We start from the raw sequence: 14,679 nt of genomic DNA, 5'->3' as shown, positions 1-14,679 counted from the left end.
TACATAGTAAGACTTAAAAATACTGCACCAATTTACTTCAAAACTTGGTATAACAAAGAAAACTGTTAAATGCATTCATCCGTTCAAAAGTTATAAGCGTCCAGCTATAATTAAACATTTACTAAGCACTTGCAGCTTTTAAAGCTTTGACGTGCAGGCTTGCATGAGCGAGCCTGCAGCCACAAATTTAAGAAGCAGAAATGGCTTCTTTCGCTTCTCCTCCACCACGACTCGCTCCTTTGGATAATCGATAGGCCCTTCTCTCACGCAACTGACTGCACGAGAGCAGGGGGTGACATTAAAATTTCGCCACGAGATGCAGCCTCACAAGTGGAGTTTGCAGGCAGATAGGTGCTCTACTTGCGAACATGTCCGTCTGCAATCATGATAAAATGTTGGCCTTATTAGTTCCTTCATTTTTTTACCTTCTATTCTTTAATATAGTACTTGTGTTACAAGCATTTAAAAAAAAAAGCAACATGGATGCTACGGACATACAAAACAATAACGCGAGAAAGGTTCACATAGTTCTGATGCATGATCTGATTTGAAAAATGTCTATATTTTTCTCCTCCATAACTGAACGGCATAAAATTTAGAGAAACTGGTGATAATCGCAAAAGAAATGTCAGTGTTCCAAATCCCTTTAAAGTGAATGTAAAATTTGATGCTAAAGTGCCCGGTTTTTAAAAATTTGATTAAAAACAGGGGCACTTTAATTCCTCAAAATTTACATTTCACTCCTGTTAAAAAAACAAAACAACCTATTAATCTTCACAGCAGCTCCAGCTTCCTCCACCCGTTGCAAAGCCTCTTCCTGGGTCTAAAATGAGGAATCCGGCTTCCTCCAATCATGGCGTTGAATCAGACACTGATTCCCGGGGGGGGGGAAGCTGTGATTGGAGGATGACCTATCCATCATTTCTGACATCACAAATGGCTTGCGACGACCGGAGGAAGCTGGAGCTGCTGTGAAGATTAAAAGGTAAGTTTTTTTTTCACAACAGGAGGGAAATGTAAATTTTGATGAATTAAAGTGCCCCTGTTTTTAATCAAATTTTTAAAAACCGTGCACTTTAGAATCAAAATTTACATTCACTTTAAGCAATAAATTAAGACAGCATACAATTTTTTAAAAAAAATCCAATTTACTTCTATTATCAAATTTGCTTCATTCCCTAGGTATTCTTTGTTAAAAAGATAGTGTTAAAGGGAGTTTTTTTTTTTATATTAACCTTACAAACTCAAAAACCCCATGGTATGAATTAAGAGGGTGATCTAATTAATTTTGGGCAATACCTCAGTAAATACCTTCATTATTTCCTTTATTTCCTATGCTAGATAGTCCTTATTAGCTAAAAATATTGATGAAGAATAAATGCATTAAATGAGGCAAATAAATGTATGGTATAAGTAAAGGACATAAGGGTGATATGGAGATAGAGGGGAATATATATTGTATATATTGTGAGATTTTAATACATTAGCAATGAACTACTTTTTCATTTCACAATTAATTTGTGCATGAAGTATGAGTAAGGTATTGTCCCCATCTCTTTATTTCATTATTTGTCATCCTTACAATTATTTTATTTTATTACCAATTTGTATAATGGGGATGAGAACTTGTTCCATCAGAGGTTGACACTGTCACTTTAAGTTTTCTATCATGTATTGCTTCTTGATGCGGACATGTGATTTAAATTAAAGGGACATTAAACACTTTCAGATGGTTATATAAAATTATAAATAGTATTGATAAAGGCTAAAATATGTCATTTATTTTGCCCCCTTTCCCTGTAATTCCATTTGGAGATTGTGAGCTTTTCAGTTTCTGTTAGGAATGGAAGTGCAGAACACTGTTATATTCCACTCAGCAATTGGCTGCACACTCTTGTGACCTATTTATAACTGTCCCTAATTGGCCACAGCAGATAAAATAAAGTAACCCAAGTTACAATATGGCAGCTCCCATTGTTTTAAAGACATTAAAAATGAACTCTTATTTTGTCACTATTTGAAACTTTAAAATATAAACCAACATGTTATTCTCTGACTAATCTTTTCTTTGAATGCATCATTCTATTTAGCATTTATTTAGTGTTTAATATCCCTTTAATGAGGATAGGAGTGTGTATATATAAAGTGGAGGGGTATGATGTCTATGATTAAGGCTGTTAGGGCCAAAACGCATAAGACGTGCCCCTAACATGACTGCATTATTTGTATATTTATATTTGTTTTTTATTGTGTACCATGTATTTTTTAAGAATCCTATATAATAAATGGCCAAGTATGTTTGTCCGATGCAGTCATGCGCAGTAGAGACTGCACGTGATAAACATACCTGGCCGTTTGGATCCTGACACTTAGCACTCAGCACAGAGCAAAGCTGAAGCGGAGTGTCAGGGGGCGTGGCCGACGGGAGCATTGCGATGGGGGCGTGACCGGGTGCGGCGAGGGGCATGGCCGGTGCGACGAGGGGCGTGACTGGGCGCGGCAAGGGGCGTGGCCGGCAGGTGTTGTCACGATGGGGCGTGGCCGGGCGGGGTGCCGCGATGGGGGCGTGGCCAGAGAGGCAAAGTGTTTGAAAGACAGAGCCAGAGAGGGGGGAGAAGGGCCAAATAGAGGGGGGGAGAGAGCCAAAGAGGGGGAAGAGAGAGAGCAAAAGAGGAAAGCGAGCCAAAGAAGGGGGAGAGAGAGCAAAAGAGTGGGGGAGAGAGAGCAAAAGAGTGGGGGAGAGAGAGCAAAAGAGGGGAGAGAGAGCGCAAAGGAGAGAGGGAGAGAGCGCAAAAAGGAGAGGGGGAGAGAGCGCAAAAAAGAGGGGGGAGAGAGCGCAAAAAAGAGGGGGGAGAGAAAGCAAAAGAGAGGGGGGGAAAGAAAGCAAAAGAGAGGGGGGGAGAGAAAGCAAAAGAGAGGGGGGAGAGAAAGCAAAAGAAAGGGGGGGAGAGAGCAAGGGGTGGGACCGCTGTACTGCAAAAAATGGCCCGTGTACACAGGCTTTAGGACTAGTATGAAATAATTGGATTTTTTAGCAGCACCGGTTCTTTTTGGATTATACCTGCAGCACTAATAGTGCTGCTATCTAGTGCTCTTGAAAATGGACAATATTCTTGCAAACTTGCTGCCATATAGTGCTCCAGAAACGTGCAAGCTCCTGAGCTCTGGGTTTCATCAAAATATATCAAGAGAATTAAGAAAATTGGGTAATTGAAGCAAATTAGAAAGTTTTTTGGTTTTTTAATTGCATGTCTCTTTAACTAAAAAAATTGATTTGTTTTTCCCAGTTAAAAAAAAAAAATCTACTGCCAGATATGCCAAACTGTGCCCTTTACAGGAGCTGTAATTGATTGCGACTCCTAATAGGATAATTACCCTTTTCCGTTAACAAGGAGTTAAACAAATCATTAGCCAGGGTCACTATATAAAATAACATGCTCTAAAAAATTAGAAGATATTTTGGTTAAGACTATCCCTTCATACTTTAAATTAATTCACAATAAAATGTTTATGTATAGTAAAAAGAAAATAAACTATGCATATAAATAAAATAATTTCCCCTGCACTTTCAACTGCCCCTTGAAAGGCTGGAGTATACCCTGTCCTTGCAATTTTGATATGCGCCTATCAGCCAATGTGCTACTCAGTTGTACATAATCCTGCTAGTTTTACAGCTTTTACCGAACCCTTTTTCAGGCCAAAAAAAAATTAAAAATAATAAAAATAATAATATTACTATTTATGGGCCAGATTACAATTGGCATGCAAAAAAAAAAAAAATTTCACTCGCTAACTGAGCTAAAAGTAAACATGTATTACGAACGCATTAGCGCATGTATTACAATCTGGAAATAAAAAGTGCTGTGCAACCAAAAGACCGAGGTGAGCTAACTTCAGGACTTTGGATACTGCTCTAACTTCTCCCCATAGACTTCTATGGGGCGCTGAAATGAGAAAAAAAAAAAACACTGGACTCTTTCCAGTCAAATACTTTGAACATATACTATATTCCTTTTAACACATTGTGATTATTTAAATTATATATTTGTGTGTGAGACGAAACGTCTGTTTTTTTGTTGTTGTTGACATCATTAAACGGATTGTTACAAAGCCTGCTGTGTTGTGAGTCATATTATACTGCGGAGACCGTCCGTAGGATTCATCACATGTTTTGATATAGATATATACACACACACACGTTGATTGGAGTAGCCGTGTTACAGGAGTATTGCATTGAGCAATGAAGAGTTCCTTCCTTTATCAAGTCTGGAGCAATACTCAATTGTATTACTCAATACTCAATCGAGTATTGCTTCAGACTTGATAAAGGAAGGAACTCTTCCGAAAGCTTGTCAATGTCAACTTATAAATGTATAGTTAGTCCAATAAAAAAGTATCATTGCTCAATGCAATACTCCTGTTATTTTGATATATATATTATATATATATACATATATATATATATATATATATATATATATATATATATATATATATATATATATATATATATACCTATACAGGTAGCCCTCAGTTTACGCCAGGGTTAGGTTCCAGAAGGAATGGTTGTAAATCAAAACCATTGTAAATTGAAACCTAGTTTATAATGTAAGTCAATGTGAAGTGAGGGAGATAGGTTCCAGGCCCCTCTAAAAATTGTCATAAGTAACACCTAATACATTTATTTTTAAAGCTTTGAAATGAAGAATTTAAATGCTAAACAGCATTATTAACCTAATAAAATAATCACACAACACAGAATATATAATTAAACTAAGTTAAATGAACAAAAACATTTGCTAAACAGCATTATAAACCTAATAAAATAATCACACAACACAGACTTCACTTGCATTTTTCTGCAAACAGTTCTTTCTATGCATTCCAATCTGGACTGATTTATAGACAGGAAGATCTTGTTCCTTTGAAATCTGCTCGATAGCTCAGGTCTGGTTAAATTGATTAATTTCAGCTTGCTTGGCTTTGCTGCAACACAAGCGGACAGCTCCGCCTACTGGCTATTTTAATAAATGCACTGCTTCTCAATGCTTTTCAATAGCAGTCACATGACTGGAAAAAAAGGTTGTTATTCTGAAACTGTGTAAATTGAACCGTTGTAAAACGAGGGCCACCTGTATATATGTATATACATATATATATATATATATATATATATATATATATATATATATATATATATATATATATATATATATATATGTGTGTGTGTGTGTAATACTTTATTTTAATGTGTTTTGGATAGCTTTTTTTTTCTTTTTTTTTTTTTAAACCCTTACAGTTTACTTTGGGGTCTCAAGTCACACTAAATAATCTAGCGCAGTTCTGGCTTTCGCTCAAGCACAAACCATAACTTTCAACTTGAGCGCAAGTCAGACGGTTTGCACTATGCATTAAAAGTATAGGTTAAGCTTGAGTGAAGCCACGTTAACCCTTCTCTGGTAAATGCACTTTACCATCAACTTGTAATAAAATATATATATAAAAAACAATAATAATAATTATAAAAATAAATAAATATATATATATATTATATAATATAATAATAATAATAATAATAATAATAATAATTATATAAATAACTGCTGCTCTTTCCTTTTTATTACAAAAAAATATCCCTTCAAAGGTGTTCCAGGCCAAACATATACGAGAGAGTGTACAAGACATAGTAAATAGATAAATCATGCAAGTCAGACAGATCTGCTACATGTAACTATGCTAATACACAATGTAGCAACTTTATTTTATCTGCTAACATACTAGGAAGAAAAATAAAATCTGGTGATGAGACCGAGTAGTTTCTTCTAAAGTAAGATTTTGTATCTGTAAACTTGTTACAACTATTACTTTACTATATCATTTTTAAACAGCAGCCTATGCAGACAGGTGTAATAGAGATCATAATTAAAGGGACATTAAACCCAACATTTTTACTTTGTGATTTAGATAGAGAATGTTTTAAACAACATTCCAATTTACTTCTATTATCTAATTTGCTTTATTCTTTAGCTATCCTTTCTTGAAGAAATAGCAATGCACAGGGGTGAGCCAATCACACAAGGCCTCTGTGAGCAGCCACCAATCAGCAGCTACTGAGCCTATCTAGATATGCTTTTCAACTAAGGATATCAAGAGAATGAAGCAAATTAGATAATAGAAGTAAATTTGAAAGTTGTTTAGAATTGCATTATCTTTCTAAATCAAAAAAGAAAAAGTTTGGGAGGACAAATAATATTTCCTTTGTATGAGGAACATCCTCAATTAGAAATCATTTAGAGATTCACATCATTTCAAACATACCGTTTTTCTTATCATTTACAGCCCTATTTAGAAAGGTCCTATTTAGAGCAAAGATACTAATCGCTATATAACATGGGCCTGACAAATCACAGGTGCCAAGGAACCAAACTACTAGAAATGTACTTATGGCTCCAAAATATATGGATGCAACCGTCTCTAGCTTCTAAATAAAATTAAGCGGGCTCTTCAATAAAACTTTATTTGCCATTTCCCAAACTGAAATAAAATGTAAATATACATTTTAAATGTGCATGCTTGCAAAAAAAATTTTAATAACTGTCAGAGGCCTTATGATAACTCAGGTTGTGCAAGCAAATGCATATTGAACAATTTGGCATATGTATATATAAATAAATAAATAATAAAAAGCTCTTGAGAACTTAGTTCCTAATCATTGTAGTGTATTGCCCCAATGTATTGCTTTATTTTTTTTTTTTCTGCATTAGATATAAATGATTAGATATGTGCATTTGGAGAAATGTAAAAAAAAGAAAATGACAGTCATCTGAAAAGATAAATAAACGCCCCCTACACTAGTGTAGGATATGTGCATATTATTTTTCAATAAGGGATACCATGAGAAAAAAAGCATATTTGAAAATAGAAGTGAATTTAAAAGTGTCTTAAAATTACACACTCTGAATCATGCAAGTTTAATTTTGACTTTCCTATTCCTTTAATAGCTTTCACAATATTTAGGAGATTAACAAAAGCACAATTATAGATGTGTAGGATGTGTGTGTGCATTTGTGTATTAAAAACACACTATTTATACATATACATTGCAGTATGTAGTAAGATCTTTTAATATAAATGTATCCTATGTGAAACTTTAAATGGACTCCTCTTCCTCAGGCCTAAAGCAATACTGATCAGTTTGATAAAACTTACAAATTAAAGTTTGAAGGCACATTTAAGTACTACAATATGTTAACTGCAGCACTTAATAAACTACAAATAAAATAACCACTTCATTTCTGTATTATAATAATTTAAAGGGACATAAAAAGTCAAATTTGAAATGCACAGTACTGAATTTAAAATCTGAGTGGAAGTAGTTTTACAATAAACATCCATCTGCAGAAAATGAGTATGCCCATTCTTTAAGTTTTCTAGTGTATGTGGCTCACCTAGAATACAGTGTGTATGTCCAGAGATTCATCTGAAACATCAGCAAAATAAAATGTACTACAAATCTTATTCTATTCATTTGAAATGTGCTACTTTGAATTAAAAAATTGGCTTTCATATCCCTTTAAGTAGATTTCATTAAAGTGATAGTAAACTTAATATGTTTTAAATCAGGTCCCCGAATCTAACAGATATTTTACAGGGACTTTAATTGATAACGCCTAAAAAAGATGTGCTGTAACAGCCACCCACCTCAAAACTAATTTTTTTGGTGGTGAGCTAACGATTTTGACTGTTCTCCAATCGGTGCTATAGCCATATGGCACAAGCACCGATTGGAGACCATTAACTTAAAAAAAAAAACTTTTGAAGTGGGCGGCCGGAGATTGGGGTATTAGAATGGCACCGCTAGATTAAAATGTAAGTTACAGCGCATATTCATTAGAAGTGATCAATTAATGTACCTCTAAAATATAGCTTAGACTCCGGATCTGATATAAAAACATGCAGAGTTTACCATCACTTTAAATACTCAAAAAACAAAATCTGCAACAAAGGTTATAAAAATGCTGCAAATTGCCTAAACAAACTATTAATTGGCAGCATTTGCAGGTTTCTAAACTAGCTTTTTTGCCTCTCTGAGTGTGGCACAATTCTTACACAAACTCAAGAGGTGTTTAGTGTCCTTTTAAAGCCAGATATTTGGGAAAACTATATGCATCCATTCCTTTAGAAAATAAAGGTGTAAAAAATGTTCTACAAGGCAGGTAAGAGTACAAAGCCAAGGGGAAAATGAAGATAGTTTAAAAAATGAATAGGAAAATGTCAACAAAGCGAAATTAGAAGGGGTTAAGAAATAAAGTATGCATATATAAAAAAAACTTTAGGAGCTTGCTACATGTCTAAGCGCCAAAAAGAATAATGCAGAAACAATATGCAACACTAGGAAAATAATTATATATATATATATATGTTCAGGGATGCACATAATTTGCAATAACACTTTTCTATCCTTGTCCCTCTTCTCCTTTAGCTATCCCCCTGTACCCCCTTAGCATGTAAGCCTTCGAGCCTAGCTGCTCTGTAGATCACCCTCATGAGAGATGATTTACAACAGTGAAACTCTTGGCAGGGCCCTCTATCCTTTTACCTCCGATAACTGTCACCTTGCATATTAGACCCATGTCTTTAGCGATGCGGGAACCTGTTGGCACTCTACAAATAACTGATAATAATAATCATAATATATATATATATATATATATATATATACATATACACACAGGACCTACTTAATGGGCATAACTTTTTTATGTTTGTTGCACAAATTTCATTATATATACATACCGGTGTGTATATATATATATATATATATATATATATATATATATATATATATATATATATACATACATACATACATACATACATACATACATACATAGATATAGAGAGATAGAGATATAGAGAGATAGAGATATAGAGATATATATATACATACATACACATACATACATACACACAAATATTTGGGACATTGGGCCTTAAAGGGACAGTAAACCTAAAAAATAATGTTATATAATTCTGCACATAGGGCAGAATTATATAACATTATTTTAGTGCTATAGTTATAAAAGCCTTTTTTCCCTTTTAATATTTAAAAAATATGCCGCTTTTACAGACCCGCTCTCTGCTGAGCGGGTCTGGTTTTTTTACTCAGCGCATCAGGCCAGCTGTATAGTCACAGCCCGGCCCGACCGCGCCATAAGACTAAGTGCAGCTCGCTCCTGCTCTGTCTGACAGCAGGAGCGAGCTTCACTTAATGTTATGGAGCGGTCGGGCCGGGCTGTGACTATACAGCTGGCCCGATGCGCTGAGTAAAAAAAACAGACCCGCTCAGCAGAGAGCGGGTTTGTAAAAGCGGCATATTTTTTAAATATTAAAAGGGAAAAAAGGCTTTTAGAACTATAGCGCTAAAATAATGTTATATAATTCTGCACTATGTGCAGAATTATATAACATTATTTTTAGGTTTACTGACACTTTAAAGGGACATTAAACCCAAATGTATTCTTTCATTATTCAGATAGAGAATACAATTTTAAACAACATTCCAATTTACTTATATTATCTAATTTGCTTCATTCTTTGTTTAAGAAAGAGCAGTGCACATGGGTGAGCCTATCACACGAGGCATCTATGTGCTGCCACCAATCAGCAGCTACGGGGCCTATCTAGATATGCTTTTCAGCAAATAAAATCAAGAGAATGAAGCAAATTAGATAATAGAAGTAATTTAGAAAGTTGTTTAAAATGGCATGCTCTTTCTAAATCATGAAAGAAAAAAATTGGGTTTATTGTCCCTTTAATTTTTCAAGTACCTAAAAAGTAAATCTATAGATGGCCAGATAGACAGTGTATATATTTACACAAATACAGGCATTGGAAACAAATACACTATTAATTAGGTAGGGACAAGAATACAGGAGTAGAATTAATGCTCTCTATTTATAAAACTGCCCATTAATCAACAAGCTATTTTTGTTCTTTTAACATAGAAGTTTTGGTTGGTTGTTTTTTTTTCCCTAATAATTGCAGGCAACAATTCAAGGGCCGCTCAATATATACTTCTACAATATAAAACACTATAATGCATCTCTGACTATAGGTCATTCATACAATAAAACATCTTACTGCTAAATAATTAGAAATATATTATATTTTTTTAATCTATGGATTATATAATTTGCAAACAGCATAAAGAAGAGCACATATAAAGCTGAAACATCACATTATAATTAATATTTGTTGTTATTTATACACCCCCCTATATGTTGTGCTTCTCATTACCCCATAGCTGCCTTCTTCCCTGGCTGGTGTTATGACAGCCACGGTTGCTTCCCCGTCCTGATCTTCTGAGTTATAATCTATCTCCCCATCCTCTTGACCGCTTTTCAGCTTCTTGGGTTGACTCTCGTACTCCCCTTCTTCGTACTGTTCAGATGAAGACGACATCGCTCTTAGTCCTTTGTCCCTTATTCTGTTAGAGTGACACTGAACCTCCTCATACACACACAAAACCAAGAACGTAGAAAGATGTTAAGGGGCGGATCCTCAAACACTAGCTCCGCCCATAACAATCCTGGGGCAGTAGTTGACTGCGCATGCTCTTGGTCCCAGTTTCCCACTAGCCGATGCTGCTGAGAAAGGTGAAGCGAGAGCGGAGCATAACAGGAAGCGGGAATGGATTGGTTCATTACATCTTTCCACACCCCTTCCTCTTAACAGTTACGGAATTGGTCAACCTGTTACCACGGTGACAAGGCTGCTTCTGGGCTCGAAATGTCAAGTGTGTAATGTGAAGCAAGAACACAATTCCTCATAAAATTGATGTGGTTAAAACGAAGTATTCTTTATTATTTTAACAAAAAACAGCATTGCGTTAACGCAAAATAACTAAGGTCGCTTTAGCAGTCTAGCCATTGTTATTTTGGTAAAATCTGAGTTTAGCGTTTTAAATTATTATCTCGGCCATATCGCATTATTTTACTTTAAAAAATGGTATGGGGATTCAGATGAGGGCTACCAACCATACTACAGTGTTTGTGTCTCTAGGAACAAAAATGGGAACCATATTTTGGGGTGTAAAGTCCCTGTTTTCTCCATAGACTTTCCCCAGCCAGCCCTGCTCACCTATATGATACATTGTATCAAACCCTCAGCCTACAGGTTTTTATACATTTGTAACTGTTTACTGTACACAGGCACTTACCGCAGCCCTGTCAGTACCTACTGTACAAAGTGCTGAGGAAATCCCACAGCACAGTCTTAAAGGGCAGGATAGCACCTGGTCACACAGTCTTAAAGGGACAGTAAAAAAAAAAACCACTAGCACCACACGCACACTGTCTTAAAGGGACAGATTGCAGTAATGTTCATGCAGCGCAATGTTAAAGGGCAGCTCGGCACCTGCTTACACAGTCTTAAAGGGGCAGGCACACACAACCTTTAGTGGGTAAACACACACAGTTTTAAATGTAGCAAAGAATGTGTCCACACGTGATGCGCACAGCCTTAAAAGGACGCTAGCATTAAAGGGAATCACAGTAATTTTCACACAGCGCAACCTTAAAGGGCAGCTCAACACCTGCGTACAGAGCCTTAAAGGGACAGATCACAGTGATGTTTACACAGCACAACCTTAAAGGGCAACTTGACACCTGCACAAAGAGCCCTAAAGGGCAGGTCAACACTTGCGCACAGAGCCTTAAAGGGACAGATCACAGTAATGGTCACACAGCGCAACCTTAAAGGGGCAGCTCGGCACCTGCGCACACAGCATTAAAGGGGCAGATCACAGTAATGTTCACGCAGCACATCCTTAAAGGGCAGCTCGGCACCTGCTCACACAGTCTTAAAGGGGCATGCACACAACCTTTAGTGGGTAAACACGCACAGTTTTAAAGGGAACGATAGTATGCATCCACATGCAACGCACACAGCCTTAAAATTACACTGTCTTAAAGGGACAGGGGCACGTGCACGCACACAAACACACAGAGCATCCACAGCATTTAAAGGGAGTACTTGCACCACAAGCACACAGCATTAAAGGGACATATCACAGTAATGTTTTTGAAGCCGCTCTAGTGCTTCACCAGCCCGTCGCAAGCCTCTTCATACGCCAGCAATGACGATTCCGGCATCCTCCAATCACGGCTTCCCCCCGGTTTCGTCATTGCTGGGTAAGTAAACCAAGAAGAACAAGGTAAGTATTTTTATAATACGGTGCTATGTCCTTGTTTTTAATATTTTTTTTTAAAACCGGGCACTTTCACATGAAAATTGATCTTCACTTTAATTGTCTGTGTAGAGTAAACAGTTACAAATGTATAAAAACCTGTAGGCTGAGGGTTTGATACAATGTATCCCTGTAGGTGAGCAGAGCTGGCTGGCTGGGGAAGTCTATGAGGAGAACAGGGATTTTACATGCCAAAATATGGCTCCCCTTTTTGTTCCTGGAGACACAAACACTGTAGTATGGTTGGTAGTCCTTATCTGAACCCCAATAACAATTTTTTAAAGTAAAATAATGTGATATGGCCGAGATAATAATTTAGAACGCTAAACTTAGATTTTACCGTTATTTTTTATTTCGTTAATTTGTCTAATCCACAAAAGTTGATATATTTTGATAGAGGTATTTTGCTTTATTACAATCTTACCATAGAATTATTGGGTACTAAATACTTTGTTCGTTATTTATTAGGTTCTTTTTACAGTATAAAGTAATGTAGTAGTATTAGCATCATAAAACTCTAAATCTCCATAGAATAAAGGGACAATATAGTGCAAAAAGAAAAGTTCTGTGTAAGAGCATTTTATTATTGCACTATTGCTTTCCTCTATGTTTTTAACCCATGCAAACAGCTACAGATCAGCATTGCACTACTGGGAGCAAATGCACACCTGTTAAGCCAATAAAATGAGGCAGATATGTGTAGGTACCAATCACCAGCTAGTTACCAATAGTGCATTAATGCATTCCTACTTCTGGGCCTACCTAGGTATGCTTTTAACAAACAAAATAAAAATACCAAGACATCAAAGTATTTTTGATTATAGAAGTAAAATGAGAACTGTCTTAAAATTTCACTTTCTAGCTGAGGCATGAAAGTTTAATTTTGACTTTCATGTCCTCTTAAGGTTACTCTCAAACTGTAAAAAACAGGAACATTTGTGGTGTCCAGTTCCCTCTAAATTTAGAGCTCACAACTAACCTGTGTTTTGCACCATAATCGTGGTTTGGGAGTGCTTTCCCACTCTCTACCAACCTCTTTTTAAGGTGATCACAGTGGTAATAGTGATTATTTGCCCAACTAAGCATCATGAAGGTTTTTGATAAGGGGGAGGCTTATTGAGAGACCTTATGTCAACCATAAATCACCTATTTAATGTATGGGGGATAATAACTGCTGCATAAGGAGCCCCTATCCCATAAGTACAGCAAAGGCCACACACACAAATTATCTCTTGTGAAAGAGGGGACTATCATTTAAATGTAATGTTTCATCCTGCTTTAGATTGCAGATGATTTCAAAGGAAATTGCTATCAACTATCTTTTATTATTATTATTATTATCGGTTATTTGTAGAGCGCCAACAGATTCTGCAGTGCTATAAACATAGGCGGAATACAAGGAAACATTTATAGGGATCAGATGGGTAGAGGGCCCTGCCAAGAGTCACACTGTTGTAGTCAGCTCTTAAGAAGGTGATCTACAAACAGCTGGACTCTTAGGCATACATGAACAGTAGAGTCTTTAGGAGCACTTGAAGTTTTCAAAACTATTGGAGAGTCTTGTGGAGCAAGGCAGAGAGTTCCACAAGATGGGAGCCAGTCTGGAGAAGTCCTGTAAACGGGATAGTGAGGAGGTAACAAGAGAGGAGGAGAGTAGGAGGTCATGAGCAGAGCGAAGGGGATGGGAGGGAGAGTATCTGGAGACAAGGTCTGAGATATAGGGGGAAGCAGTGCAGTTGAGGGCTTTGTATGTCAGAGTGAGAATTTTGTGTTTAATCCTAGAGGCAAGAGGAACCCAGTGAAGGGATTGGCAGAGAGGTGCAGCAGATGAAGAGCGACGTGTAAGGAAGATGAGCATGGCAGAGTCATTCATTATGGATTGTAATGGAGCTAGGCGGCAGCTGGGGAGACCAGAGAGAACAGAGTTGCAGTAATCGAGGCGGGAAAGGATGAGAGAGTGAATTAAAATCTTAGTTGTATCTTGTGTAAGGAAATATCTACTTTTAGAGATGTTTTTAAGGTGGAAGGGGCAGGATTTAGCCAAGGACTGAATGTGAGGAGTGGAAAAAAAAACTGAGTCAAGTGTGACCCCAAGACATCAGGCATGCGGGGTAGGGGTAATGATGGAGTTGTTGACAGTTATAGAGAGATTGGGGGTGGAGATTTTAGAAGCAGGAGGGAAAATAAGGAGCTCAGTTTTGGAGAGATTTAGCTTGAGGTAGTGAGTGGACATCCAGGACGAGATGTGAGAAAGACAGTTAGTGACACGGGTTAGCAAGGAAGGAGATAGGTCTGGTGCAGAGAAGTAGATTTGGGTGTCGTCGGCATACAAATGATATTGGAACCTGTGGGACTTTATTAGGGAATCTAATGATGACGTGTAGATTGAGAAGAGAAAGGGACCGAGGACAGAGCCTTGCGGAACCCCA

At 36.8% G+C, this 14,679-nt stretch overlaps 1 protein-coding gene across 1 annotated transcript in view; it reads right to left on the bottom strand.

Moving 5' to 3' along the window:
- HNRNPLL (heterogeneous nuclear ribonucleoprotein L like) overlaps positions 1-10,539 on the bottom strand; it is a 106,914-nt gene extending 96,375 nt beyond the window's left edge. Inside the window, exon 1 of the mRNA XM_053711932.1 lies at positions 10,300-10,539. Within this exon, the coding sequence (XP_053567907.1) occupies positions 10,300-10,464 (165 nt within the window). The 5' untranslated portion in view covers positions 10,465-10,539. The remainder of the gene's footprint in view (positions 1-10,299) is intronic.
- Positions 10,540-14,679: the final 4,140 nt, after the last annotated feature.

Source organism: Bombina bombina, chromosome 4 (assembly GCF_027579735.1).
Source record: "Bombina bombina isolate aBomBom1 chromosome 4, aBomBom1.pri, whole genome shotgun sequence".
Classification (NCBI taxonomy): Eukaryota; Metazoa; Chordata; class Amphibia; order Anura; family Bombinatoridae; genus Bombina; species Bombina bombina.
The sequence above is the reverse complement of the archived record's forward strand: the minus strand, read 5'-3'. Positions and strand labels throughout refer to the sequence as shown.